We start from the raw sequence: 27,925 nt of genomic DNA, 5'->3' as shown, positions 1-27,925 counted from the left end.
CCGCGGAAGCGGAGCCCGCGGCCCGGTGCATGCCGGGCCAGCGGCGGGCGGTGCCGGGGCTCACATCATGGCGGCGGCGCGGCTTTCTCGTCTCTGCCTTTGGGCTGCTCTGCTTCTCCCTGCGGCCGCGGTCTATGAAGACCAAGTGGGCAAGTTTGACTGGTGCGTTCGTGTGGGGGCCTGTTCGGGACATATGTGGCGCCTTCCCTGTCCCCAGCACCTGTGTCCTACCTGCTAAAGGGAGGGGGCTTACTACGTAGCGGGATCTGCTCCATACCTTGCGGACCCACCGCGAAATGAAAACGTCGGGCCCCTTGTTCAGAAATTAAGAATTTTAAAGACGTGGACAGAGGAGCATTAAGCCTAGCGTTCAGGGCTCTTCTAAGCTTGTCCTTGCGTGACCGTGCGGGTTGCACGCCCGTGAAGCCGGCCTTGCCATCCAGGCATACTTGGGGTTCTGGTCAGAGGTCACAGAGTCCCTCGTCCGTCAGGCCTCTTTTCTGTGGCTGTCATTTTTCTGGTCTGCCGGGTGTCAGAGGTCACCAACCCTGTGAACTTTCATTTCTCCTCTGATTGGCGTCTCTTAGGCTGTGAGCAGGGGCTTGCGTCTTATAAATCCTAAGCCGAGTCTTCTTTCCTCTCCCAACCTGGCCCTGGGCTCAGAGCATCGTGCCATTCATTCATTCCCTCACTCACCCACCTCTTCCTTAAGGCCCCAGAGTCGCCTTTCTTTTGTTTGAATGTCCATTTTGCTACTTAAGGGTTGTGTGATTCAAGGGACATGACTTAACCACTTTGTGACTTGGTGTATTTACCTGTAAAATGAGTTTACTAACAATCCATTATCTCCTACAGTAGTGGTGAGAATGAATGAGGTAATCCCATTAAATTAGCACAATGCCTGGCTCAATGAGTGAAATCAGTACATGTTACCCATATTGTTATTGACACTTTATCCTTCAGGGCCCAGCTCAGATATTCCCTCCTCTGTGAAGTGTTTTTTGTTTCAGACAAATTGATTCACATGTTTGTTGAGTGCCTGTTGTGTGTGAGACAGTGTGACAAATGCATCATAAATCGCATTTTTAATGATGTGTGCAAATGTTCACAGTGTCATATGTATATATCACACATATATAGCAGGTGATTTCAATTTAGCAGAATACTAGGTATATAGCAGAATTACTATAAATATTAAATATTAGGTATTTAGTAGAATTCTAGGTATAATTTTCAAGTTGAAAGATAAATAGAAGGAAATACACCCAAACGTTACAAATATATCGATGGTGGTGGTTGTATTAGTTTGCTTATTAGGCTGCTGTAATGAAACATCATATTGTAAATGGCTTAAATAATAGATTAATTTTCTTACAGTTCTGGAGGCTGTAAGTCTATATCAAGATGTTGGCATATTTGGTTTCTCCTAAGGCTGTTCTCCTTGGCTTGTAGATAGTCACCTTCTCACGTGGCCTTTTCTCTTTGAGTGCACATCCCTGTTGTCCCTTTCTTTTTTTATAAGGACCCAGTCCTATTGGATTAGGGCTCTACCCTTTTGACTTCATTAAACCTTAATCCTGGGGCTGGCCAGTTAGCAGTTAGCTCAGTTGGTTAGAACACCAACTTGTTATAACACCATGGTCAAGGGTTCAGATTCCCTACCAGCCAGCCAGAAAAACAACAACAGAAACAAACAAAACTAAACCAACAACTTAATCCTTTTAAAGGTCCAATCTCCAACTACAGTCACGTTGGGAGTTAGGGTTTCAAATATGAATTTTGGGGGACTCAATTCAGCCCATAACAGTGGTATTTTGGGTTTTCTTTTTTTTCCCCTAGTTACTAAAAGAAATTTCTTTTTTGTACCTTTTCCCTCACATTTTTCATAATGAGAAGGCATTACTTTTATAGTCCAGATAAAACTTAACAGTATTTTAAAAGAGAGTATGGGATTTAGAGTCAGAAGGTTTTGGTTTTGGGTTTTAGTTCTGACAATAATTAGCTGACCTTTCTGGACTTTGGTTTCCTTACCTATAAAGTGGGAATACTAGTATTTGCCCTATGTACTCAGTAGATACAGTGAGAATAAAGTATGTAATAATACAGGTGGAAACTGTCAAATGTCATATAAACCTATCTCTCTACTGCCTGTTTCAAATTTTTTTTTTTTTTTTAAACTAGACCAAACAACATCATAGCAAGACAGATTCAGTGTAAATGTCATGTGTGTTTAATGTGCTAAAGATTGCAGTACTTTATTAACAGCAACATTTTATGCTTAGGTAAGAGGTTGAAAGAGATGGGAGCGAGCCCAAGGAAAGTATGTGTACTGATTTAAATGGATCCTGAATATGTGTGGGCAAGAAAGGGCTGGAGAGAACAAAGGCCTAACCCAATACGTGGACCTTTGTCAGAACCTTTGCACACATTTTTTCTCCAGAAGTCAGTGAAAATAGAAAGAGGAGTTGGATTGTGTGCTCATTGAGGGCAGAATTTGTGCTTTTTCTTTCATTTGTAAGCTGTCTATTCCTGCTATCAATGAAAACAAAGAAGACTGTAATGTTTGTTCTAGTGGGTTTTAGGCCAGGTGCTCATTCGAGTGTCACTTATCTTGAGCTAAGTATGTGTTTCCATTTAGAAGAAAGACTGTTAGTATTTCTCATCTGTTAGGAGGTAATTCTCTTCTCTTGTTGCCTTTGCTTCTGACTCCATTACATGGAGATCTTCCTTTTGCTCAGATCTCTTCATTAACAACATTCTTATTTGTCCTCAGGTAGGTGTGATGGTGATAACCCTGCAGTTTGTCTTTTTCCAAAGCATTTCATGCAATGATGATTTGGGCCCTTATGTTCTCCTGCACTCTTGTCCTCAGGAGACAGCAGTATGTTGGGAAGCTCAAGTTTGCCTCCTTGGAGTTTTCCCCTGGATCCAAGAAGTTGGTTGTGGCCACAGAGAAGAATGTGATTGCAGCGTTAAATTCTCGCACTGGAGAGATTTGTGAGTAAACTGTGTAGACTGGTTGGCTTGGGGATGAAAAGGATGACCATAGTGAATCTGAGTGGCCCAGGGCTTGTCAAACCTGCCTGGCTAGTTTCCAAGTTAGGGACATGTTGGCCAAAAGATGCCTCAGTGGATTCTTAGGAATATGTTAAATATTCAAAGATGACAAGACTGAAATATATGTATCTATATATATACAGAAATATATAAATATATAGATTTTTATATACATATATGTGTGTGTGTGTATATATATATACATCAGTCCTGTCATCTTTGAATATTTAACATATTCTTATAACTGGTCTTTGCAGTTTATTACCTCAGCCTGAGTGCTCTTAAATAAGATATTGTTGGTTAGAGTGGGTGTTATAACACCAAGGTCAAGGGTTTGAATCCCCATACCAGCCAGCTGCCAAAACAAAGAAGGATTTTAATTACAAACAACAACAACAACAAAAAAAGATATTGCTGTAAAAAAGACATTATTCTATTTCATAGTAATGGCTCAGATGCCCCCCCTTAAATTACCTATGTAATTTAGGCTGGAGGTTTTTGGGCACTAAACTTCTGGAAGTAGAGTTTACAATCACTATTTTTCTTGTGAATTAGGTGGATTTTGTTAATTTTGTCATTGTTTGTTTACGTTTTTGACGGGCTGGTAGTGGGGACTGGAAGTGCAGAGACTTCAGATTGGGACAGTAGTGGTTCCTGCCAGCTTCTCCTCACCCAGTGAGTGGGACTAGATCATTGCCAGTTAGCTGTATGCCTTCCCTCCCTCAAAATAAAATTGGACACTGCTGTGCAAACGAAAATCTCTTCAGTTCTCTGCTAGTCTTTTTGGATGCTTCTTTCCAGTTCTTAGTAATGTCTGACTTTCATGTTTCTCAGTGTGGCGCCATGTTGACAAGGGCACAGCAGAAGGGGTTGTGGACGCCATGCTGCTCCACGGACAGGGTAAGCAGAGGCCTGCTGTGTCTCCATCCTGGGGTCAGCTCCCTATCCCATTCCTTGGTTCTTTCCTTTGCAAAGGGTCTGGTAGGGAAAGAAGAAGGGGTGCTCCTGACAGTGAAGAACATGTACGTGTTTAACATCTATTTGCCTCCATAAATCAGAGGGGAAGCCATAGCTCACAGAACCCTAGGAGGCAACAGAGCAAGTTTGGGGAATGATTTCACCATGGTCTTGTCGTTTCCAGATGCCATCACTGTGTCCAATGGAGGCCGAATCATGCGTTCCTGGGAGACTAACATCGGGGGCCTGAACTGGGAGATAAGCTTGGACAGTGGCAGGTAGGGGACTGTATTTCATCGTGGCTGAGTTAGAAGCTTTGCTGGAACACTGATCTGCATAGACAGCAACGCTGGACTTTTGGCTTTTATCCCAGGGATCACTGAAGAGCCAAAGAGCATCAGATGCCCAGTTTTTGATGTGGTTGAGGTTATGGAACATGTGTGTTTACTCAGCCAACATTTGTTGTGCACCTGTTAGATGCAGAGCTCTGTGCTAGGTGCAGTGTCCTTGTACTTAAGCACTTTTCCTAATCTTACCATGATCTGTGAGTTTTACAGTGTTCCAGATGTAAGAATGTAAGAACATAAAACTAAAACACTGAAAGTTACATATTATGTTTAGAGAACAGCTTGAGCTACTGTGACATCTTTGCTAAGGTTGTTTAAATTACAGGGTCATTTGCATTAGCTCATATGTCTTCTGATAATAACTCATTTGGGAGACACTTGGTGAGCCCCAGGCAACAGAAACACACATGTGAATGTGAGACCATTTCTGTCATCAGGAAGTTTACTGTCAGTTGTGGAGGCAGGCATGTAGCCCACTAATGACAGCACTGTTGATGGGTGTGTGGTAGAGGTCGGTTAGGTTGCTGTGAAGTCCCAGGGGAATGAGGGAACAACCCTTAGGAGATTCAGGGGGTTTCAGGGAAGCACCGTGGCGAAATGGTTGTAAGTGCAGTCTCAAATTGGCTGATGAGAGGCAGGTTAGAATCCAGGTGTGTTGAACACAAAGCCTATTTTCTTACTCACCAAGCAACAGTGGTAGCGTTCCCTTTGTCTCCTCTAGCCTGAGGCTGTGCAGGTGCGGGCAGCACTCACCCTGTGCCTGTGCTCAGTTTCCAGGCGCTTGGGCTGGTTGGCCTGCAGGAGTCAGTGAGGTATGTTGCGGTCCTGAAGAAGACCACTCTTGCCCTCCATCACCTCTCCAGTGGGCACCTGAAGTGGTCGGAACATCTCCCAGAAAGGTAAGGCTGCCTCTCACAGGCAACAGCTATGTAGTTCTGTTCTCTGCGAGCTCCTCTTTCTCCTTGAGGGTCCTAAAGCATTTGCTTTGATGCAGGCCTACTTCATGTTGGTATCTTGTGGGTGTGTGGCACTCGCTAGATCTATGCCTGAATGCAGAGGTCGTGGCTAGAGTTTCCTTTGCAGTGAGGAGAAAACTCCCAAACTGAGCCACCAGAGCCAGCCAAGCAAGGAGAGACGCTCACTCACTCATGGGCTAGTACTTTGTGTTTTTTGACTAAAAGTTCAAGTTAGTCTGAGCCTTTCCTTCGTATTAAGAATTAGAACAATCCAGTAAATAAGAGCTCAGGTAAGATTGAGTTTGAGATCATTTCCACAGGTCTTGATGGTGGGAAGCTGGGAAGGAACAGAGGGAGGGAGGAAAGGAAAGACTCTGCTTAGGCCACTTGTGGACATTTTATTTTCTTTTTTTTTTTTTTAAAAAAAAAGATGACTGGTAAGGGGATCTTAACCCTTGACTTGGTGTTGTCAGCACCACGCTCTCCAAGTGAGCTAACCAGCCATCCCTATATAGGCATACGAACCTGTGTCTTTGGTGTTATCAGCACCACACTCTCCCAAGTGAGCCACGGGCTGGCCCCACCTGTGGACATTTTCAAAGTTTATAGCAGGGATCAAAAACGCAAATTCCTGGGCCGGCCCTGTGGCTCACTCTGGAGAGTGTGGTGCTGATGGCGCCGAGCCACAGGTTCGGGTCCTATATAGGGATGGCCGGTTCGCTCACTGGCTGAGCATGGTGCAGGCAACACCAAGCCAAGGGTTAAGATCCCCTTACTGGTCAAAAAAAAAAAAATTAAAAAAAAACCAAAAACGCAAATTCCTATTGGGCTGAGTGTGTAACATCCATGAGCAACGTGCTTGGAGGGGACTGCTGGGAACTGCAGTACGCCTGGTCTGCCTCCAGGAGGCAGCCTTGCTCAGCTAATTGGTGCCCTGTAGGCATGTAGGTAAGCCTAGTGTCACCACATCTTGTCCCTTTAAGAAAAGCTAGAAATCTGATTTTCACATATGATCTTAGTTCTAAATGTTGACAACTAACTCAAACAAAAAACAAACAAAATAACCGATAAAACCGTGGGAACCAAACAAAACCTGTTTGGGGATTGCTAGTGTGTGACATGTAGCTAAAGACTGGCAGCCTGGTTTTGGAAGATCCTGAGGATGGTCTCCTAGGGCTAAAGCCATTGCTCCCTGTTTTTTCTTCCCCATAGTGACAGCATCCACTACCAGATGGTGTATTCCTACGGCTCTGGAGTGGTGTGGGCCCTCGGAGTTGTTCCCTTCAGCCATGTGAACATTGTCAAGTTTAATGTGGAAGATGGAGAGATTGTTCAGCAGGTGTGGTAGGGCGTCTGGCTCAAGGAGTCTTGTGAGTGGGGAAAGGAGTTGATAGACTCCTTAATACTTGGGACCCAGGAACTTGGCTGGGCAGATGCAAAAGCCATTTATGTTTTATTTATTTTTATTTATTTTATTATTTTTTTTTAATTTAATATTTTTATTTTTATTTATTTTTATCCTTTTCGTGACTGGCACTGCACTGGCCAGTCCTATATAGGATCCGAACCCGCGGCAGGAGTGTCGCAGCGCTCCCAGCGCCGCACTCTACCAAGTGCGCCACGGGCTCGGCCCCAAAAGCCATTTATGACCCCTGATTCTGGTCACTTGCTGGGTGCCTTCTTGTCAAGCATTTTTTTAAGTACTTGTATTTGCAAGTAGTACTCTTCTGGGGTGGCTAAAAAATTATGTAGATCTAGTTACTGCTTGTAACTGCCTTATAAAATAATGCTGAAAAATAGTGTTAGGAAACCACATATGACAAACATAGTAGAGAAATGCTTATTTGGAATATTAGGTATTTAAAATGATCTGCTATATTTTTCCAGTGACCAGAAAGAAAATCCTGATTTTTCTGCTGCTTTGGAGGCTCTAGGGAGGTTGGCGGGGGGTAGGAGATGGGATATGGCCAGATAGGAAGAACTCCACTGAGTTCTAGCACCCTCAGTGGAATTCTGGTAGTGATACTGCTGATGAGCTGGGAGAGACACGTAAAAATCCTTTATGAGCTTACGGTTACGATGTCTTTCCTATAGGTCAGGGTTTCAACTCCGTGGCTGGAACGTCTCACTGGAACCTGTGGCGTGGTTAATGAAGCTGTCCTGGTGTGTCCTGACCCGAGCTCACGTTCCCTCCAAACTTTGGCCCTGGAGACGGAGTGGGAGTTGAGGCAGATCCCACTGCAGGTGAGAGGCTACAGCTGCTTCCCCTGGTCTGAGGCATTGCCTTCAGGGCTTGGAAAGTTTGGCATGATACCCCAAGGGTCTTTCTCCCAGTGTTGCTACTTCCTTCCTGAGCTGGGGCAGCCACAGGGAGAAGGTCAGGCCTCTGGTTGAACTGGTGTAAGGGGAAATAGGCCACTCTCACCTTTGGGGAACCTAAATAGGAGCATGTGGAGACACCTGCCACGGCCTGCTCACTTCCCCTGGCAAAGTGGGGCAGAGGATGCAAGCCTGGGATAGGTTCGTGACTTGTCAACTCCTAGCCCTAATCTTCCTCCTTCTTGCCTACCAGTCTCTCAACTTGGACTTTGGAAGTGGATTCCAACCCCAGGTCCTGCCCACACAACCCAACCCAGTGGATCCTTCTCGGGCCCAGTTCTTCCTGCAGTTGTCCCCAAGCCACTATGCTCTGCTGCGTTACCATCACGGGGTCCTGAGTTTGCTCAAAAACTTCCCACAGGTAACTGCAGGTAGCTGGGTTTGTTAGGATTCAGGAAGATCTAGCCAAGGTGTGGATACTAGAAGACATCTGTGATATTTGCATCTGGAGACATTTGTTCTTAAACCCAAGATTGGTGACACCTTCCCTTAAGTGATTTGAGAGGGGGTAACTTGACAACAGAAATGGTATACTTTTTCTCCTGAGTGTTCCAAGGGATCCTTAGAATAAAACTGGCACCTTCCTCTGAGTCCACAGGAAAGTGGGACATAAATTAGAGCTTCCCTATAGACTAAGAGGAGCATGGGATTTATTAGGATTGACCGACCTGTGCCTGTGCCGGAGGTAGGGGAGAGTTATGTTTTCAGCTGTAGATGGCACTGAGGCCTCCCTCTGCTCTCAAATGCTCTGGCCATTATTCTCCAAAGTCAGGAGCGCTTTTAACTACAAGGCCAAGGGGCCTTCCCTGGAGAGATGAACCTCTATAAGGCTACTTGCAAGTACAGGCCCCATTTAGAGGCACTGACACCTTGCATTTTCCCCAGACTGCCCTAGTGAGCTTCGCCACCACTGGGGAGAAGACAGTGGCTGCAGTCATGACCTGTCGGAATGAAGCGGTGAGTATTGAGAGTATCAGTCAGCACTTGGGGTTTTCCTTCCTTGTCTCTGCCAGGGGCCCTGAAACTCAAAAATGTGGGCACATTCGCCTGGTCAGGGGGCTGGAGGCCGTTGAGAAGTCAGTTCTCCCTCATCTGTACAGTTTTCTGCTCACCTTGTTTCTCTCCAAGAATGAGAGCCTAATATGATGACTTTCATCTGTGACTGTTAAGGGTTGCATACACTTTGTGGACAGGGGCGAGAGATGAGATTTGCCTTCTCCCAAGTGCTGAGAAGACATAGAAATAAAAGCTTAATTTTGGTGACTGGGAAGTGATCCTTTGGCTGAATTTTCTCCTGTCCCTCTCTTTCCCCTAGCAGAAACCTAGCAGTTCTGAAGATGGGTCCGTGGGGAGCTTTTCCGAGAAATCTAGCCCAAAGGTAGGTGTGGCATTGGGTGGTGTGCCAGACCTAGAGACACAGGAGGCCACCCACGGAAGATGGGGGAGCAGCTTAGGCTAGGAGCAGGTCTTCTAGAGTTCCTGACCTCAAATGGGGTTTTCTAAGTACTATACGTTAAATGATGTTTCTCTCGATACTTTTTCATTGGGAGGTCAGGAGGTAGAATTCCTCATATGAGTTCCTAACTACTTTCTCCTCTGGGCCTCAGTTTCCCATTTCCTTTGGGATCCTGGCCGGGAGGGTGAGTGGTAATCTGTGCAGCTGCACTGAAGTGGCAGCGTGAGGCCTGGGGCAGGCAGAGGTTTCTGTTGTGGCTTCTGTCTCCTAAACTTTTCCCTGCTTCCCATCCTTGCTCACGGTCTTCCCTCTCTTTGGGAAGTCTTGCTACATTGTACTGGTTTCCTTCTAAAACAAGTATAGCAATTGTAATCTCATTTATTTACTCAAGCGCCTTATTTCTGCATTAGGATTACATTTTCTTTTCTCCTTTATTTCTCTTTGCATGTATTTTCCTGTTTGGCCTGGCTCATTCTCTATGATTTGCCCCCAGTCCTTGAACTTCCTTTGGGGGGACTTTGTTTTGGGTGATACCTGTAGTTGACCCATGCTGTCTGTACCCCTAGGACTCGCTGGCTTGCTTCAACCAGACCTACACTATTAACCTCTACTTAGTAGAGACAGGTCGGCGGCTGCTGGACACAGCAGTTACATTTAGCCTGGAACAGAATGGCACTCGGCCTGAACGGGTGAGCCAGAGCATTTTACCTAGTCTCTGTCCTGTGGCTTCTCAGCATGGGCTTCATTTCCTCAGGGCAAGGTCATGGCCATGGGTCCTGGATTAGGGCTCCTTGGACATGCGTTCTAGTTCTTCCAGAGCCACTAACTGGACATAAATCACTGTAAAAGCAGGTATTATTTATGCTAAGTTGTCAGTGTGTGCTAAGCTTTTTAATTATGTGCTAATTGATTTAACCCTCTTAACAATCTTAGAAAATGAGAAAATGATTGTTACTGACCTGGTTTTACAACTGATTCTGTGGCCTAGTGGGATTCAGTACCCACCCAGGGTCACAGAGATAGTAAGAGGTGTTGCTGGGTTCAAATTCAAGTCTAACTCCATAGCCTGCACTCTTAATTGCTACCCAGATTGCCTTTGTATACATTTAGTCGTGTTGCTCAGTCTCGGGCTGTGGCTTCTCCATCTCTAAAATGGAAAGTCTAATCCTGGCTTCCTGCTCTCCTTGTGGGGTGGGATTGGAGCACAGACGAACGATGTGGTACCTGTAAAGTACTCAAGTTCCTCCTCGCAGAGGTCCGAGACAGTGCAGCACCATTCTTGTGCTACATTCTTGTCTCCTAAGAATACATATTCCCTTACTGGCATCTGGATAAGAACTGTATCATTCAGACATCAGATATGCTATGCCCTGGACCTCTAACAATTCCTAGCGCTTTGAGTCTTGGGATCAGGGACTGTCAGGCATTTGGAAGCTCACTGACTGCAGTGGTCTTGACTGTTTGGTCGCAGCTCTACATCCAAGTGTTCTTGAAGAAGGATGACTCAGTGGGCTACCGGGCCTTGGTGCAGACAGAGGATCATCTGCTATTTTTCCTGCAGCAGCTGGGTGAGTGGATCTCTGTCAACAATTTTTTTTTTTCAGACCTGCTCTTGAGTTCTAATCAGACTGTGTTTTAGGGGAGCTGTGGTCAGGCTTATGGGAAAGGGTCAAGAACAGTGTACCTTGAGTATTTTTACAGAGCCATATGCCACCTGGCTTTTGAATAATGCTTTAGCATTCTAGGTGGGAGACAGAAATTTCCTCAGTTGACCTGTTGATTCCAGCCCCTGGCTCTGCTGTATCTTTCTTTTTACACAAGAGCTGTGGTGATCCCTGAGCCTCCTAGAAGGGTCTCTTCAGAAGATCAGGGAGGCAGGCTCAGCTTTGGTAAACCTGGTTTCCTGTAGCAGGAAAGGTGGTGCTGTGGAGTCGCGAGGAGTCCCTGGCAGAAGTGGTGTGCCTGGAGATGGTGGACCTCCCATTGACTGGCGCACAGGCTGAGCTGGAAGGGGAATTTGGCAAGAAGGCAGGTATGATGCACCTGAAAAACTGGGCAGCACAGTTTCTAGAAGGGGCTGCTCTGGGGAAGGGTTTGTTAGATGCTGTCTCTTGGTGTCCCTGGCGTCCTGGGCTCAGCCAGATTGCCAGTCTGTTCTGAAAGAGCTCTGTGACCAGTTTTCAGTGCATTCATGGCCATATTGCTTATCTGATCATTCTTTTCTGCGAAAGCGCTAACGGCACTGTGATTCTCTCTAGGGAAAGACCCTGAGGGAAAAAAGTCTTAACTTAGTATAATAATAGCTACCATTGCCTGAGTATCTAGAATTTGTCAGGCATCATATACCTATTGTCCCCAAGCACAGCCACATCTGTTGAGAGAGACATTACTAGGTTTTTCTGGTTATTGTGGAAATAGCCCAATGTCCTCTGAAGCCGGCCATCCTCCCAGCCCCCAGGATAGACTCCATCCCCTCTACTCTGATTCAGTCCTTCCTGCCACCCACCTCTCTCCCTTCTGCCCATTCACCCAGCTCTCCAGCAGGTAGTTTTATTAGGGCCTGCTCTGGGCCAGGCACCTTGCTAGACATTGCATATTTTCTTAAGCCGAGGATTAATTTGACTTTACTATTTATTTCTGCTGCCTGGACCCAGCAATTCAAGGTAAAACCTGCTTCTTTCTGCTTGCAGCTCATTGCCTGCCCACATGGCTAGCTTTTGGTTAATTATTTGTTTTTCCTGATTTGCATCAGTGAGGTACATGCTGTGTGTGCATGGACTGCTGCGCATGGGACTGTCCTGTTTGCCTCTCACTTCTCTTCCCTAAGCTTGAGTTGACGGGAAATAAGATCAGCAAGGGTACTACTGCTTTTTAGTAAGCACTTACCATTAACCAGGCACTGTCCTAAATCTTGTGCGTACATCATATGATCTAATCTTTGCAGCAGACCTATGGGTTACAAGTCATTCTACAGATTAGGAACCAGAGGCAAAAAGGTTAAGTACACTTTCCAAGGTCACACAGTAGTAAGGAGTGGAGCTGGGATTTTAATTCAGGCCTGCCAGACTCAAGAGACCATACTCTTTACCTTGCTATTCACCTGATCTCTGGTCTCCAATGGAGGAAATTTGAATGATGGTGGCTCCATTGATTGAACCAGGGATAGAGTGAATGATAGCCTTGGTAATGGGTTGCAAATCGGTCTGTTGGGTGCTGGTTTAACAGTTGACAAAGTAGGAAATGAGGCAGTGGGAAATAGAAATACCTGTTTGTGATACACATACACCCATATTCCTGCACCCCCACACCTGTACCTCTTCTGGCTTTGTCTTGGCAACCAGAAGCCTTTCTTCTGGCCATCCTGGATGTGGGGCTGTGACGGACACATTCACAGCATGGCTGCATCCTGCATGGCTGATCCCTGATCACTTAGTCTCTTATTCTAAGATTCGAGGCAGGTGAAGTTGGAAGAGCCAGGTAAGTAGGATTTGGAAGGTCCTGCATGGCTATATCTGAGTGTGGATCAGACACAGGACTGTTCCTTAGGCTTATGGCCTGGAGTGCCAATGACTTTAATGCTCCAGAGGAGAAGGAGAAATCCTTTATTAGGAAAATCACGTACCTCCCTGCTGGATACCTAGTCTGATGCGGAGCGCATTACCTTTTCTTTGACACCAGATGGCTTGTTGGGGATGTTCCTGAAACGTCTCTCGTCTCAGCTCATCCTGCTACAGGCGTGGACATCTCACCTCTGGAAAATGTTCTATGATGCTCGGAAGCCCCGAAGTCAAATTAAGAATGAGATCAACATCGACACCCTGGCCAGAGATGAATTCAACCTCCAGAAGATGATGGTGATGGTAACAGCCTCAGGCAAGGTGAGAGAGGGTTAAGCCTCAGGCACCAAACCTTCTGAAGTTCAGGGGGTTGGAAACAAAAAAGCCTTTGGTAAGGGAGAGCCCTGGTTTTAATTTTCAAGGGTAGAATCAGTTCTTTGGTTTCTCTTTCTCACAGTGAGCTGAGTATTTGTTTTTCTTGCAGCTTTTTGGCATTGAGAGCAGCTCTGGCACCGTCCTGTGGAAGCAGTACCTACCCAATGTCAAGCCAGACTCCTCCTTTAAACTGATGGTCCAGAGAACTACGGCTCACTTCCCCCACCCCCCACAGTGCACCCTTCTGGTAAAGGACAAGGTGAGGCCATCCCCCTCTGACTTGAGCCAAAGTGGGGGTGGTTTTTGTGGTGTTTTGCAGCTTAAATTCCTTCAAGGCCCTTGGAATTCTGCAGAGTTAAAGAGGAACAATTAGGGGTTATAACTCTGTTTCTTCCAGCTTCATGCCTGGGTGGAGGAGCCATCCATTACTGAGGTGGAATTGACTGTAAGGTAGGGGTGGCTTCACGAGATCAGTAGAGAGCAGCCCTCTCCCTTTCCTGACATAAGCTGTTGTTGACAGCTGAGTGGCTGTTTTCTCTCCCCTACATGAGGGAGAGCAGGACACAAAGCTGTTTATATCTCTGCCTCCCAGAATTAGAATGGTTTTTTTGGTGGATTCATTCTAGTGTTATTAGAAAGGGGGTTTGGTAGGCACTCTTCTGGAATGGCTGCCCTGGGGTTGATGAATTGGTACTTGATCTTTTTACTTTTTTTTCAGCATGTCTGGTTCTTGGTTAGGTTTAGAGCCAGAGGCAGTTTGACTTTTTTCCTTTTGACATTAGCCTAGGGGACCATTTACCTTCAGCCAAGAATTTACTTTCCACAAAGAGGGCAAAGACTAGGGAGTTTCTTACAGTTGAACTGCAGTTGCAGCTTTCCAGTTTTACCCTGAGGATCTGCATTCTTTTCATGTGGGTGGAGTCTGACAGTTTGACTGTCTATTTTAGGAGACGGGCATGAGTTCTCTGTATGTCTTCAATCCCATTTTTGGGAAGTGGAGTCAGGTGGCTCCCCCAGTGCTGAAGCGCCCAATCTTGCAGTCCTTGCTTCTCCCAATCATGGATCAAGACTATGCCAAGGTGTTGCTGTTGATAGATGATGAGTACAAGGTATTACGTCTCCAGAGGGGATGGAGAAAATCCAGGTGGCATCGGGTGTGGGGGTGGCATGGTCAAACACAGTTAGCACAACAGAGATAGAGTGCTGTCTATAGTCAGCCACTTTTGACCAACCATAAGAGACATGATTGCTGTTTCTGCACTTATGAAAACTCAAGATTCTTAACAGTACTAAATTTAAGCCCTATTTTGAGTAGACTCTAATTCTTTTAAGATTTGCTGTTTTATTCTTAAGGCTCTCTTTGATGGGAAACAGTAACGAGTCTTGGGAAACTGGGCTTAGAGATTCCTGACTGTTTCCTTTAACTCTTCTCTTGGACTGTCTGGGTTTTTCAAGGTCACAGCTTTCCCACCCACTCGGAATGTCTTGCGACAGCTACATGAGCTTGCTCCTTCCATCTTCTTCTATCTGGTGGATGCAGAGCAGGGACGACTATGTGGATATCGGCTTCGAAAGGTAGGGAAGGAGTGTCCTGGCAGGACCCTTTGTAGGGGAATGTGGGTGTTTCCTGGTTATTGACTAAGAAGTGAATTATGCTGTTCGTCCTATTGTATACTTAGGGCATCATAATCCTGATGTCTGATTCAAAGTCAGTCATTCCTTTTTATTTATTGGGCAGCTACTACATGGCAGGCCTGGGTCTAGGTGCCACAGACAGAGAAGTGCACAGTAGATAAAGTCTCAGCCCTCATGGGGCTTTCATTCCACATTCCTTTTCTATAGTAGAGAGAAGGGACATTTTTCTCTATTCTTGGGAAGGTGGGAGGTAGGAATGGGGTTGAGTAATGAGTTGTACTTTTATATGAAAATGATGTTATTGACCAACTCCTGTTAGAATGTGTACTTGGAATTTTATTTCTAGAAATGGGGTTGAATTGCTCTGATCCTGACATACTTGGGTCCAACTCTTAGAAACCGTGATACATACTAACTCTGAAGTTCACAAGGGGCTGGCCTTGGCCTTGTTGTCAGGGCTGTGTAGAGAAGCACTTGTGGTGTGTACTCACCAGAGAACACCCCCATCCTGTCCCATAAAGCCTTTTGAGAGGCAATGTAGTATACAAGTTAACAGCTTGGACCCAGTTACTTGGGTTTGAAGCCTAGCTTTATCACTTATTTACTTTGGGATCTTGGGCATATTACGTCTCTGACCCTCTGTTTTCTTGTCTGTAAAATAAAATGATGATAATACCTACCTCATAAGGTTGTTGTGAGGATTCAATTTGTTAATACATGTAAATCACATAAAACAATGCTTGGCACATAGGAAATGCCATCTAAGTTTGAGCTGTTGTTGCTCTGAAAGTGCAGTGCCCTTTCCTGAAGTTTCTGTAACAGCTAACCTTTAGCATAAACAGCAAAGGAGATGGTCTGCCCAGAAAACACATTATTTACCCTCGTGGGTGAAAAACAAAATTGTCCTTCCAAGTTGATAAAAATGGAACCTTGAAAGAGACAGTTCTTTGTAGACAGAGGGGAGTGTACTGGAATGTGGTTGTCATGAGTCAGTGGAGTCTTGAGGATATTATCTGAGTAAACGATGACCAGGGGAAGCAAGGAGGCAAAGCTTCACGTGGGAAATAAGCCAAGTGTGGGCTTCTAGTCCTTGACCTCCAGGTGAGCTACTGCTTTCCCCTCACTTTGCGACTGTACTCTCTGTTTACGTTTTAGTGAGTTCTCATGTTTTCAAAGGAGGCTGTGGCAATGTAGGCTTATTTGTTATTAGTAAAAATTTTATTTTATATTATTTTTGGCAGCTGGCTGGTATGGGGATCTGAACCCTTGACCTCGGTGTTATAAGGCCTCTCTAACGAACTGAACTAACCAGCCAGCCCGTTTCTTAAACTGAGAGTTGCAAAACTTCATAAACTAGATCTTTATTGCTATTTTCTAGGAGTTCTGATATCTGTTCCTTCCAGCACAAAGGCCTCAAATGAACTGCAGGATGTGTCCAGCTACAGCTGTCTCAAGTCTAAGTGTACTCTCCTGATTACAAGCTCTTCTGCCCCCGCCCTAGGATCTTACTACTGAACTGAGTTGGGAGCTGACTATTCCTCCAGAAGTACAGCGGATTGTCAAGGTGAAGGGGAAACGCAGCAGCGAGCATGTTCATTCCCAAGGCCGTGTGATGGGGGACCGCAGTGTGCTCTACAAGGTACAGCACAGCAATCTGGCACAGAGCAAGAGCTCTAGAATCAGGAAAACAAGGGTTTGAATTCTGGCTGTAGGGCTTGGTAGCTGCGAGTACATGACGTTGGGAAGTCACTTAATCCCTTTGAGCAAGGATAACACAAAGATCAGAGGATTGCTATGTAGATTAATGACTACGTATATAAACTGACTAGAATAGTGCCTGCTACATAGTTAACATCATTATTATTTTTTTTTATTACCCAAACATTTATCATTTCTTTGTGGTTATAGTGTTCAAGATCCCCTTTCTTGGCTATCTTGAAATATACAATACAGTCTTATTAGCTGTTGTCACCCTAGGGCACCAGAACTTATTCTTCCTATCTAACTGTAACTTTGTACCTGCCTACCAATCTTCCCCTGCCCCCTCCCCTTCCCTTTCCCTGCCTCTGGTAACCACTATTCTACTCCCTATTTCTCTTTTTTTCTCTTTTTAATTTATTTTTCTTAACTGACCCACAATAATTGTATGTATTTATGGAGTACAGTATGATATTTGGGTACATTCATACCGTGTGCAGTGATCATATCAGGGTGCTTAGTATATCCATCATCTCATATGTTTGTCACTTCTTTGTGTTAGGAACGTTCAATATCGTCTTGACTAGTTTTTCAAAGATAGAGAGTATTTTGTTAACTGTAGTCTCCTATATTACTGCAGAACCCTAGATCCCATTCTTCCTATCTCTAATATTTTGTATCCACTATCCACCTTCTCCCCATCTCCCCCTTTCCTCACCAGTCTCTAGTAACTACTGTTCTGCTCTCTACTTCTATGAGATCAACTTTTTTAGCTTCCACCTATGAGTGAGAACATGTGGTATTTCTCTCTGTGCCTGGCTTATTTCACTTAACGTAGTTTTCTTTAAGTTCATCCATGTTGCTGCAAATGGCAGAATTTCATTCTTTTTTATGGCAGAGTAGTATTCCATTGTGTATGTATACCACATTTTCTTTATCCAGTCATTCATGGAAGGACAAAGTTAACATTATTATTAATGTTATTGATTTGAATTCTTTATTGATGAACACCTTCCATGTGGCAGCAGTCGATTTTAACTTGTTCAGAATAACCAAAATAATACAAATTCTAAATTACATTTTGACTTGTACTAGAAAAAATATATCATTATGTAATTTTATCTTTATAAGGTAACCTTTTCTAGACTACTTGTGTTTTCTAAAAAGCATAGTAGCTAGGAGTAGGGCTTTTTGGATTCATATTCATTATTCAAATTTTTTAGGTTAGTTTTTTTTAATAAACTTTTTATTTTGGTATAATTTTAGATTTACAAAAAAGTGGCAAAGATAGTACATAGAGTTCCTGTATTCCCCTTACCTGGCCTCCCCTACATGACCATGGTATATTTGTCTACACTAAGAAACCAACATTGGTACATGACTATTAACTAAACTCCAGGCTTTATTTGGGTTTTACTAGTTTTTTTCACTAATGTCATTTTTCTGTTCCAGGACCCCACATTGCATTTTGTTGTCACGTTTCTTTAGTCTCCTCCAGTCTATGAAAGTTTTTCAGTCACAGATTTGGGCATTGCCAGCACCCATAGGTTAAAGCCATGAGATTGGCTGAGATCATCGTGAGGGTGAGTGTAGACAGAAATGCCCAAGGCCTGACTACTGCCTTGTGTGTTCCATCATGAAGAGATTGGGGAGATGCAGAGGAACCCACAAAAGAGACTGAGAGGAGAGGCTAGTGAGGCAAAAGGAAAGCCAGGGAGGGCCGAGCCCGTGGCGCACTTGGGAAGAGTGCGGCGCTGGGAGCGCAGCGACGCTCCCGCCGCGGGTTCGGATCCTATATAGGAATGGCCGGTGCACTCACTGGCTGGGTGCTGGTCACGAAAAAGACAAAAAAAAAAAAAAAGAAAGCCAGGGAGCTGGTATCCTGAAAGCCAGATAGAGAAAGTGGTTCAAGAAAGGAGTGGTCACGTGTGTCACATGACACTAGTAGGATAAATAATATGAGGATCATGACTATCCACTGGGTTTAGTGATAGAAAGGTTGCTGTGATCTTGAGCAGAACAATTTTGGTGGAGAGAAATAACATTGCTGGAGCAGTGTCATATAGTCAGTCAGTGGGCAGACCTGGATTTTATCTTGAGTTATCATTTGCTATCTCTGTGACTGGAGAAGTTGCTTAATTAAGACTTACCTTATGACTGTCCTCACTGGTGAACTGTGGATAATAATAGCTACTTCGCAAGGCTGCTAAAGGGATTAAATGGAACGCAGCGCACCTGGCGTGGCACCCAGTACCCAGGGGAGGCGAAACCAGTGCAGGGATGAGAAACTCAATAGGACACTTTTCCAACCAGAAACCCAACTTCCTCTGCTAGGCCAGGGAGCTCCTGGCTGTCCTCATGGCACGGGGCTCACAGTGGAGTGGAGCACATGAGCTATCGTCATGGTTCTGAAGGAGCTTTTCTCCCCCTCTCCCCAGAGCCTGAACCCCAACCTGCTGGCCGTGGTGACAGAGAGCACAGATGTACACCATGAGCGCACCTTTATTGGCATCTTCCTCATTGATGGTGTCACTGGGCGCATCATCCACTCCTCTGTGCAGAAGAAAGCCAGGGGCCCCGTCCACATCGTGCACTCGGAGAACTGGGTGGTGGTAAGGAGTCACACCCAAGGGCACCGGTAGCTCCAGAGGGCTCCCTGCATCTTAGATCCTTTCCAGAAATCCAGTTGCTTCTTTGTGTTTTCATAGGATCCTAAACCCCCTGGATGGCAGTATAGAGTGCTGTGGGGAGGCCAGGCTCAGGCATCAGACTGCCTAGGTTTGATCCCACCTCTTCCATTTCCTAACTGTACAACCTTGAACTAGTTATGTAAGCTGTCTGCATTGCATCATCAGTGAAATAGGAATAATAACTGTCACCTCCAGTCTAGTTGAGAACACTAGCACTCAAAGGTTAGCTATTATTATGACTTCTTAGAATCTTGAGAATTCCTTTGTCTTGTGAACTTTGGATAGCCTAGATAAAACTACCTTGAAAGTTAGTAAACTTGGTAACAAGGAAGAAAACTAGGGTGCTAGGTGGGTTTTTCCTTCTCGAATCTCTAGTTAATTTGCAGGGTGCCTTCCAGTGTAATTTCTCCTTACCAGTTGAACCAGCAGCTAAGCCCTCAGCAGCCTCCTTCTATCTCTGCAGTACCAGTACTGGAATACCAAGGCTCGGCGCAATGAGTTTACTGCACTGGAGCTCTACGAGGGTACCGAGCAATACAATGCCACTGCCTTCAGCTCCCTGGACCGTCCCCAGCTGCCTCAGGTCCTCCAGCAGTCCTACATCTTCCCCTCTTCCATCAGTGCCATGGAAGCCACCATCACTGAGCGGGGCATCACCAGCCGACACCTGCTTAGTGAGTGTCTGAGGGAGGGCCTCTGTGCTGACCGGGTTCTCTCAGGCAGCCATCCTGAAGGACAGAGCAGGGGCTGCACTGCCAGCAGAGCCCTTTTGACCACCCGTAAGGGAAGGTTGGTGAGGAAGGCTACAGAAAATCAGTCCCTGATGGCATACCCAACATAGATAGCCTGTACTGACAGGTTGCAGGAACCAGCAAGGGGTAGCCTAAATTCAGGACTTACTGGTTGAGTAACAGGCCCCCTCTGCCTAGTTGGTTTTACCAAAAACATTTGGGACTCTCAGCTTTGACAGGCACTTGGTATTACTTTCTCTTCTCAAATATGAGGAAGACGGTTTATCATCATCAGTCACCATTACTGATACTGGCACTATCTAATGATGCCCAGTCCCCTGCCCTCCCTGTCCATAGTACCACAGCAGTGCATACAGCCTGTGAGTGCTTAATGGGAAGATCGCTTGGTTGTGGAGGTACTATTGCAGGGAAAGGAGGGAGGGATGAAGAGATCCAAGTGGCCTTCCAGGTTCTTCTCCTTCATTGTTCCCCATATCTTAATTCTAGAACTTTATATTCTGATGTCTCAGGATGATATGTGAAGAAACCACTATCTTCAAATGTGGGAGCCTTCATTTATACCCATGTGTATTATTGGATTACTGTTTTTGGCTATTTAAGGGAACATCCTTGACCCATATTTTTGTTTTGAACTCTCTATTTTAAATTTCTGTGATAATGACATTTTTGTAACTGGCCCTCCTCTGGGATTGGATCATTGTGAACATTCACTCCTTCCTGTGCAGTTGGGCTACCTTCTGGAGCAATTCTTTCCCTTCCTAAGGCCTTGCTGGATCCCCGCCGTCCTGAGATCCCAACAGAACAAAGCAGGTGAGACCCCTGTGGGTTGTGCTGGAGGCCCTGACCTTAAGGACTTTAGCCTCTTTGATTAAATTTGGTCCTCAGCCTGCCATATACCATCATGCTGTGGTAGGGGCTAAGGATATAGCAGTGAGCAATTCTGACAAAGAGGTCTGCCCTCATGGAGCTTACGTTCTGGTTGGAAAGAGACAGTAAATAAATAATAAGATAACCAAGTAAAATACTTGTATACACTATGTTAGGTACTTGTAAATGCTAAGGAGAAAAGATAAAAGTGGGACAAGCTGTGAAGAGTATGGGGAGGAATGTGCATGGGTGAAATTTGAGATACGGAAAGCCCCTCTCAAAGGCGGCTTTTGAGTAAAGACCTGCAGGAGTTGAAGGAGCTAGCCGTGTGGATATCCAAAGGAGAACTTTCCAGGCGGAGGGAACAAGCAGTGGAAATGTCCTGCAGTCGTGTCTGTTGAGTTCGGGGAGGCAATGCAGCCATGTGGCTGGAGCAGCAAGTGGTGGGAGACAGTAGGAAGTGAGGGCATAGAAGTAGTAATGGGAGCTGGATCCTGCAGGGAAGTTCACTGTTATTAATTTTGTACTTCCACCCACATCTCTGCATATTTTCTTGCCTTCATCCTGAGCTCTCTTCACTTAAAGGTGTGAGGAACTGTGGGCAGTGGGTGGACAGAGCAGATTTGTCTGGCACTCGAGAAAGGGAGAGGGGTGTGGTTTGGAGAACTTCATGAGAGAAGAGGTTAAGCTGGGAAAAGACATAGGATGATAATTGGGTTTTCAGAGGAGAAATGGGGACTGCGAGGCTCTGTGGTGTGACGAGCAGGAATCGGCCAGTGGTTCAGTGTGTTGGTTTAAAAATGGCCCTCACTTTCCTCCTCTGATGTGAAATGCCAGTCATCTGTATTTTATTTCTTTCGAGAATTAGAACAAGGTAGGAATCCTGATCTCAGTCCTACTCTCCAGACAGCTTTCTTTCTTGCTAACATTCAGCTGCTAAATTTTTAACTACCTACTGCAAGTAGACCTCAAAGGAGATTTGAGGCTAGATATGTGGCCTGGAAGCCTCCCAGGACTCAGGGAGGGCATCTAAGAGATCCCTTCACAGCAGTTTTCAGAGTGCCCGTCCCGGTTGGTGTTTTGCAGAGAGGAGAATCTAATCCCGTATTCTCCAGATGTACAGATACACGCAGAGCGATTCATCAATTATAACCAGACAGTTTCCCGAATGCGAGGTATCTACACAGCTCCCTCAGGTCTGGAATCCACTTGTTTGGTGAGTAGAGTCCACAGTCACCCTGTGTGACAGCTGCTCTTTGTTTCACCCTTGGGAAAACACCTGAGGATTCCATTTCCTTTCTTACCCGAGTTTAAGGTTGGGGTGGGTCTTTGGTTGCCCTTCTTCCATAATTCTCATTCTGTCTGCCTTCCAGGTTGTGGCCTATGGTTTGGACATCTATCAGACTCGAGTCTACCCATCCAAACAGTTTGATGTTCTGAAGGATGACTATGACTACGTGTTAATCAGCAGTGTCCTCTTTGGCCTGGTTTTTGCCACCATGATCACTAAGAGACTGGCCCAGGTGAAACTCCTGAATCGTGCTTGGCGGTAAAGACCAAAGACTCCAAGCCAGAGAGTGGAGAGAGGGGGAGTGTGGGTCGGATAAGAAGCAACAGCTGCAGTTTGCAGATCAGTGGAGTGTGTGTTGGGTGCTCATCTCAGTTGAGAGTTGTGAGGAAGAAGATGAACCGTCATGTAGAACTTCTTTTGGGATACACATGATGCAGAATACTATCATGGTAGAGACTGAACTCACTCTCTCAGCTGAGGATCTCAAAACAGCTTGATGGACTTTTCCCGTGAAGTCCAAAGACTGCTACGCCATTTCTTTTCTTTGCCCATCCATGAATGTTCTGTTTTTTTTGTTTTTTTTAATAAGACCTCCAACTGATTTTTCTCTTTTGTGAGGCCTGTTTAAATTGATTTTAGTTTTCTGTGTTTCCTAGTTTTATCTAGAAATCCTTCTGACTTTTTCCCTGCCTCTTGCAAGAAGTCAGAAGTTTTTCTTGTCACCTCCACCTTATAGGTGCATTTGCTGTTTTACCTGGGAGAGACACAGGATCCATCCCTAGCTGAGGTTTGAGGACTGATTGAGCCTCTTATGGCTCTGCTTCGGAGTAACCAAGGGTTGAGGAATCTATATATAGTGTCAAAACTAATTTTAACTAAGCCTCTAGTTTCATGCTCTCATTATGAGGTTGGGTCACCAGCCTTTGTCTCAGTTTATGAAAAGCCAGGTGTATAATAGCGCCTTGGTTTGTTGGTCATTGCCTATGCTTTTCACCTGAGATGTGTCAGAACCGAGGCCTTTTTAAAACTACTGAATGCCTGAACCTCAAAGATTTCAAGGGAGGAGAATCTGCCTGTTTCACAGTAACTTGTAGTCTCTCGTTTCACCCACAGGCTGGTCTAGTCATAATGTAGTTAGAGAAAGGTGTCCTTAAGAACCCCATTATTTATTTTTAGTTTTAGATATAAATTAACATGTGGGTTATTATGTTTCTCTTTAAATGAGATTTAAAATCTTATTGATCTAACGTTTGAAGCTTTAAAAAAGGGAAGAAAAAGGGTAGGGATGGGAAAGTGGTGTATTAAGGGCTTAGCTTTGCTGATGGGCAGGGCTGCTGAGTCTCTACTACAAATTGAAGAAATCCTAAAAGTCTTCTCTTGTTCATGGATTTGGGGAATGATGGAATTTTGTGTGTGTGTGTGTGTGTGTGTGTGTGCGTGCGTGCGTGCGTGCGTGCGTGCGTGCGTGGCTGGCCGGTACAGGGATCCGAACCTTTGACCTTGGTGTGGAATTTTTCTTAAACGTGAAGAATGAGCTTCAGAGAGTAGACCGTCTCTAGCCCTGTGGTGAGAGGGGTGCACTCAAGTGTCTGAATAAAGCAAATGATGAATGACACTGATCTAAGTCCTTTTTTGTGTCTTAGGAAGATAACTCTGAAGGTACTTTTGCATTAGAGGGGGAAAAGCAGTGCAGAAATGGAGTGTTTTTTAGTAAGGAAACATGCCAATTTAATCATATGACTTGGTTTAGGCTACTTTAAAACAAAACTTTTCATCTTTCTGTGGTCATATGCTGATGGTAGATTATGGTAGAGAAGGAGGAAATATGATCATTTTACATTAATAGTAAAATTGTCAAACTGACATCAATGGGCAAATGAACATCTAAGTATCTACAGAATAAAACAGGAATCTGTTCATCCTAACCCCAAGGCGTATTTTGTTTAAGAGACCTGGGAATAAGTACAAGTTTAAAAAAAATTCTGCCCTAGTTTTGAGAAAGCCGGGCAGGAATTCTGACTGTCTTATATGTGCAAGCTGCATAACAAGATATTGTCTGGCTGCCTGTTCTGCTTGCACAGCCCAACTAATCTGCAAGATCCTAGTTTTCATTTATTTAAGTGCCAGAATCTGAAAGAACAAACTAATGGGAGGGGAGTTATCTGCCCTTTCATAAAAGTCCCTAAAGTGTTTTGGCCTTAATCATTACCATTTTACTGAAAGTTACCACAAAGCATGTGCTTAAAATAGTTTATGCTAATACCAGTCAAATCTAAGTCTTCTCTTAGTTCTCAACCTTCCATAATCTTAAAGCAGCATTTGATTCTCATCAGCTACGCTCAGCTTCCACTTCTGGCTTCTGAGCAGCATGTTTTCTCTCTCAGTTCTTGGATATATTTGCTTTCTTGTCTTCCTCTTTTTCTGTGCATATCCCTTGAGCCATCTCCCCTTAACCTTCATTAGTTAGGTTAATTTTCCCCCTCCCCCAATGTTTTTCTCAAAAAGGGCAATTCCTCAGTATTTTCTAGGCCATTTTTAAAACTTAGTTTGATCAACCTGCAAGATCTTTTGGCTTAACACTTTGCAGCTGTAAGGTAAATGTGGACATAGACCTATTTCCCCCTCTGCCTGGGAAACTACCCCTAGCCAAGGTAGTTACCCGAGGAAAGGCATGTCTCCTTTAAGACAAATGGAGAACTGTAGGAAGCAGGAGCCCTTAGTAAGTTAATTAGCATGTAAATGTAGTTAACACACTAGTGTTAACTACTCTGGCACCAGGAGGGTAGCAAGTAAGTTAACTTACCTACTTAGCCAGATCTCCCGTGCACACCCTGAGTTGGGTGAGAGTCTGTACATAAGCATGCACTCTCCTTTGATCTGTTCACTATATAACTTTTGTATGTACCCCATGGTGGTGCAGATTTCTAGCTAACCAGCTGCCACCAGCACCTCCCCTTAGTTTAATAAACTGATGTCTCTACCTATTACAATACCGGGTGAGTTTCTTTGGAATAGGTAAACACTGTGCAAGTGCCCTTTCAGATTTGGGGCTCCCGTGATACAGCAGCTAAATAACTTAGTGATTCTGAGTCTCTGTTGGCAATAATGTAAAATTTTCCTTAGCCTTTGACTTGAAATAGGAATCAATTATTGGGGAATGTGCATGAATTAAATACAGAATTCTTGTTATAACAGAAGGTTCAGGGTCAGTAAGAACCCTTTTGGTTGGTATCTGTGTGTGTGTGTAAGGAAAATGGAAAATGGTCAGGCTCCATCAGCTGTTTGGAATATTGCTGGGCATGACCTAGCCTGTTTGATGTAAATATGTTAACTGCATATGTGCACCCAGGTGTTCCTTGGTTATCTGACAAGTATAAAGGACAAATGACTTTGATCCACAGTGACCCTAGGACACCCCCGGGAGGCCACCAGGTGTCTGCTGCAGGATCTGCTAGAGGCTGTTGCTGCTGAGGAGGGGGCTGAGAGGGCTGAGATTGCGTCCAAATAAAGCATGTTAACCTTGCCAAGGCTCCCAGGATCTTTTTCCAGTTACCTAGCTTGCAACCTGCACGTGAGGGGTCTGTGACCAGTCTGCACAACGGGTTTGAAGGGTCTGTAACCCAGCCCGACAGTGTGCGTATAAAACAGTAATGTATTATGCCCTACTTGCCCTCTTAGAATTGTAGCTTATTGATTTAATACCACTTTCGGAAGAGGTTGACACCTGCTCTCCATCTCCCCACTCCTAGCAAAGAAAGGCAAGCAAGCTTACATGCAGATGATATGGTTTTATTGTCATAAGGTAGGGATGGCTCTAAAAAATAATTGATATTACATTTTAACAACTACCAACACAAATTATAGAATTAAGCTTTTCTGAAACCCAAATTTTGAGCATTCCTCCAATATTTATTTTGCTTATCGTCCACAATTCTGAATTTGAGTTATTTTACTGTGGAGTAGTAGAATTCCACTCCTTGACTACCCTTTTGTCTGCAAAGGCATTCCTTTGTCTCTGTTTAGCCAAAAATCCTTTTCTGCCCCTCTCATTTTAATGACAGGATGTTACTCCTCTTCCCAGCTTTATCACAGTTGGGACTGCAGCTCCCCCGCCCCTCCCCCCTGTTCCCCCGCAGCTGGCTGGTACAGGGATCCAAACCTTTGACCTTGGTGTTCCCAACAGCAAGCTTTAACCAACTGAGTTAACCAGACAGCCCCCACTTCCCAGCTTCAAAGATTGCTAAACTGTATAGCTTCATGCTTATCTACCACCACAGAGCAGGTGTGCTTAGTGTAGATCTCAGCATCTCACCTTGTTACAAAAAGCTCTCAGGACAGCTTACACAAATGCAAGCATTACAAGATAAAATGAAAATTAACGGGGTGAACAGACAACAAGAATAATAAACAACTCAGATGGAGATTGGTTGAAACATTTGTAGTGGATACCCCACATATATCTACATCTACATCTATATCTTCAAGCTACTCTAAAACTGAACCAATGGGAGAAATTTCCCTCTGGCTTCAGTATTGGGAACAGTTGTCTCTCTTAAATCACTTTAAAAATCCTTTTATTTTCTTGATTATAAGTAGAACATGCTTAACACAGAAAAGTTTAAAATACAAAAATTATTTATTACTATGAATTACTCATATGAGCACTGATAGTGTTTGTTCTTACATACAAACTTTTTCTTAATGGGATTATGCTATTTATTTATTTTTATTTTTTATTTTTATTTTTATTTTTTTTTTTAAAAGATGACCGGTAAGGGGATCTTAACCCTTGACTTGGTGTTGTTAGCACCATGCTCAGCCAGTGAGCTAACCGGCCATCCCTATATGGGATCCGAACCCGTGGCCTTGGCGTTATCAGCACCACACTCTCCCGAGTGAGCCACGGGCTAGCCCCGGATTATGCTATTTAATTCTGCTTATTTTTTCCACTAATACATCTTGAACATCATGTACTCATAAAGATACCTGAAATCCTTTCTGGAACAAAATATGATAGAAAAAATACTCTCCAACTCCTAATTTAAGTATTAGAGACTTTAATGCAAGTCACCTAATCTTTGAATTAGTTTTACTCTTTGTGTGAGGGCACAGGTTATGGTCTGTAAGGTGTCTTTCAGCTCGAAAATCTCAGATTTGTAATTTCACTGCCTTTATAAATTGCTGTTCTTTGTAAGAACCTATTACATAAGCTAAAATTTTAAGAATCATCCCAAGACTCACTGATTTTTGCTCATTTAAAATTTTGCTTTTGAGTCATGAATCTATTCTGTTTTCATTAATTGGAATGCTTTCTTCCCTTCTCAAAATCTAGCCTGTCTCAAACCTGACTGCTCCATAAAGTCTTCTCTGTTGATTTCACCTACTCAGGACCTCCCGGTTTCCTGGCTGCTAACCACGAAACTTCCTGAATGATATATCCTACCACTTTATTATTTCAGATGTTCTGTCTCTCTCAGGGATTGTTACACTGTTTTCTGAATCCCCTATTGTCCTAGGTATGAAGTTGTTACTTGACAAATAGTTCCCCAAATGGTTATGCCTTCTTTGCAGAAGCCTTAGGAAATTTGTCCCCAGTTTCTTAAATTCCTAAGTCTTTGGTGACTTAGTAAGGCATTCTTATATTTATTGAAATGCCAAGAGATAGTTCAACTTGCTTTTCCCTGGACACTAGGTCTGACAAATCCTGTTTTACTACTTAAAACAAATGTTCACATGATCAATATGGAAATAAGCTGTATGGCACCATAATTTCTATTCTAAAAGAGAAAAGTATCTTTTTGGTATTATATTTATATAAACAGAATAAAAAGAATTTTGACTACTTAGATTCATAAGCCCAAATAGTCTTTGTAAAACATTATAACAACTATCTTACTATTCAAAAATT

The 27,925-nt window shown here is 44.2% G+C and overlaps 1 protein-coding gene across 3 annotated transcripts; it reads left to right on the top strand.

Annotated features, from left to right (window-relative positions):
- Nucleotides 1-60: 60 nt before the first annotated feature.
- Nucleotides 61-25,540, top strand: EMC1 (ER membrane protein complex subunit 1). Of its 3 annotated transcripts, none has more exons than XM_063104567.1 (23): nt 61-162; nt 2,873-2,997; nt 3,892-3,957; nt 4,199-4,292; nt 5,132-5,260; nt 6,530-6,656; nt 7,412-7,561; nt 7,890-8,057; nt 8,582-8,653; nt 9,015-9,074; nt 9,719-9,841; nt 10,624-10,720; nt 11,062-11,184; nt 12,831-13,030; nt 13,194-13,343; nt 14,032-14,193; nt 14,540-14,659; nt 16,221-16,358; nt 18,856-19,029; nt 19,571-19,781; nt 20,585-20,669; nt 21,813-21,942; nt 22,100-25,540. In XM_063104567.1, exons 1-23 carry the CDS (start codon nt 68-70, stop codon nt 22,277-22,279), a joined length of 2,979 nt encoding a protein of 992 aa, XP_062960637.1. In that variant the 5' UTR covers nt 61-67; the 3' UTR covers nt 22,280-25,540. The 3 variants fall into 3 exon arrangements, with proteins under 3 accessions (XP_062960637.1, XP_062960639.1, XP_062960636.1); XM_063104569.1 differs by having other exon boundaries at nt 9,012-9,074; nt 11,065-11,184; XM_063104566.1 differs by having other exon boundaries at nt 9,012-9,074.
- The last annotated feature ends 2,385 nt before the right edge of the window (nt 25,541-27,925 follow it).

The sequence above is a fragment of the Cynocephalus volans genome, chromosome 8 (genome assembly GCF_027409185.1).
Source record: "Cynocephalus volans isolate mCynVol1 chromosome 8, mCynVol1.pri, whole genome shotgun sequence".
NCBI classification, from domain to species: Eukaryota; Metazoa; Chordata; class Mammalia; order Dermoptera; family Cynocephalidae; genus Cynocephalus; species Cynocephalus volans.
The sequence above is the reverse complement of the archived record's forward strand: the minus strand, read 5'-3'. Positions and strand labels throughout refer to the sequence as shown.

What these genes read in the sequence shown, in the direction of transcription:
- EMC1 (XM_063104566.1), top strand. Translation starts at nt 68, where the DNA reads ATGGCGGCGGCGCGGCTTTCTCGTCTCTGCCTTTGGGCTGCTCTGCTT. An exon ending in CATGCTGCTCCACGGACAGG is followed by an intron (nt 3,958 to 4,198) that starts GTAAGCAGAGGC and finishes TGTCGTTTCCAG; the next exon opens with ATGCCATCACTGTGTCCAAT. An exon ending in ATAAGCTTGGACAGTGGCAG is followed by an intron (nt 4,293 to 5,131) that starts GTAGGGGACTGT and finishes GCCTGTGCTCAG; the next exon opens with TTTCCAGGCGCTTGGGCTGG.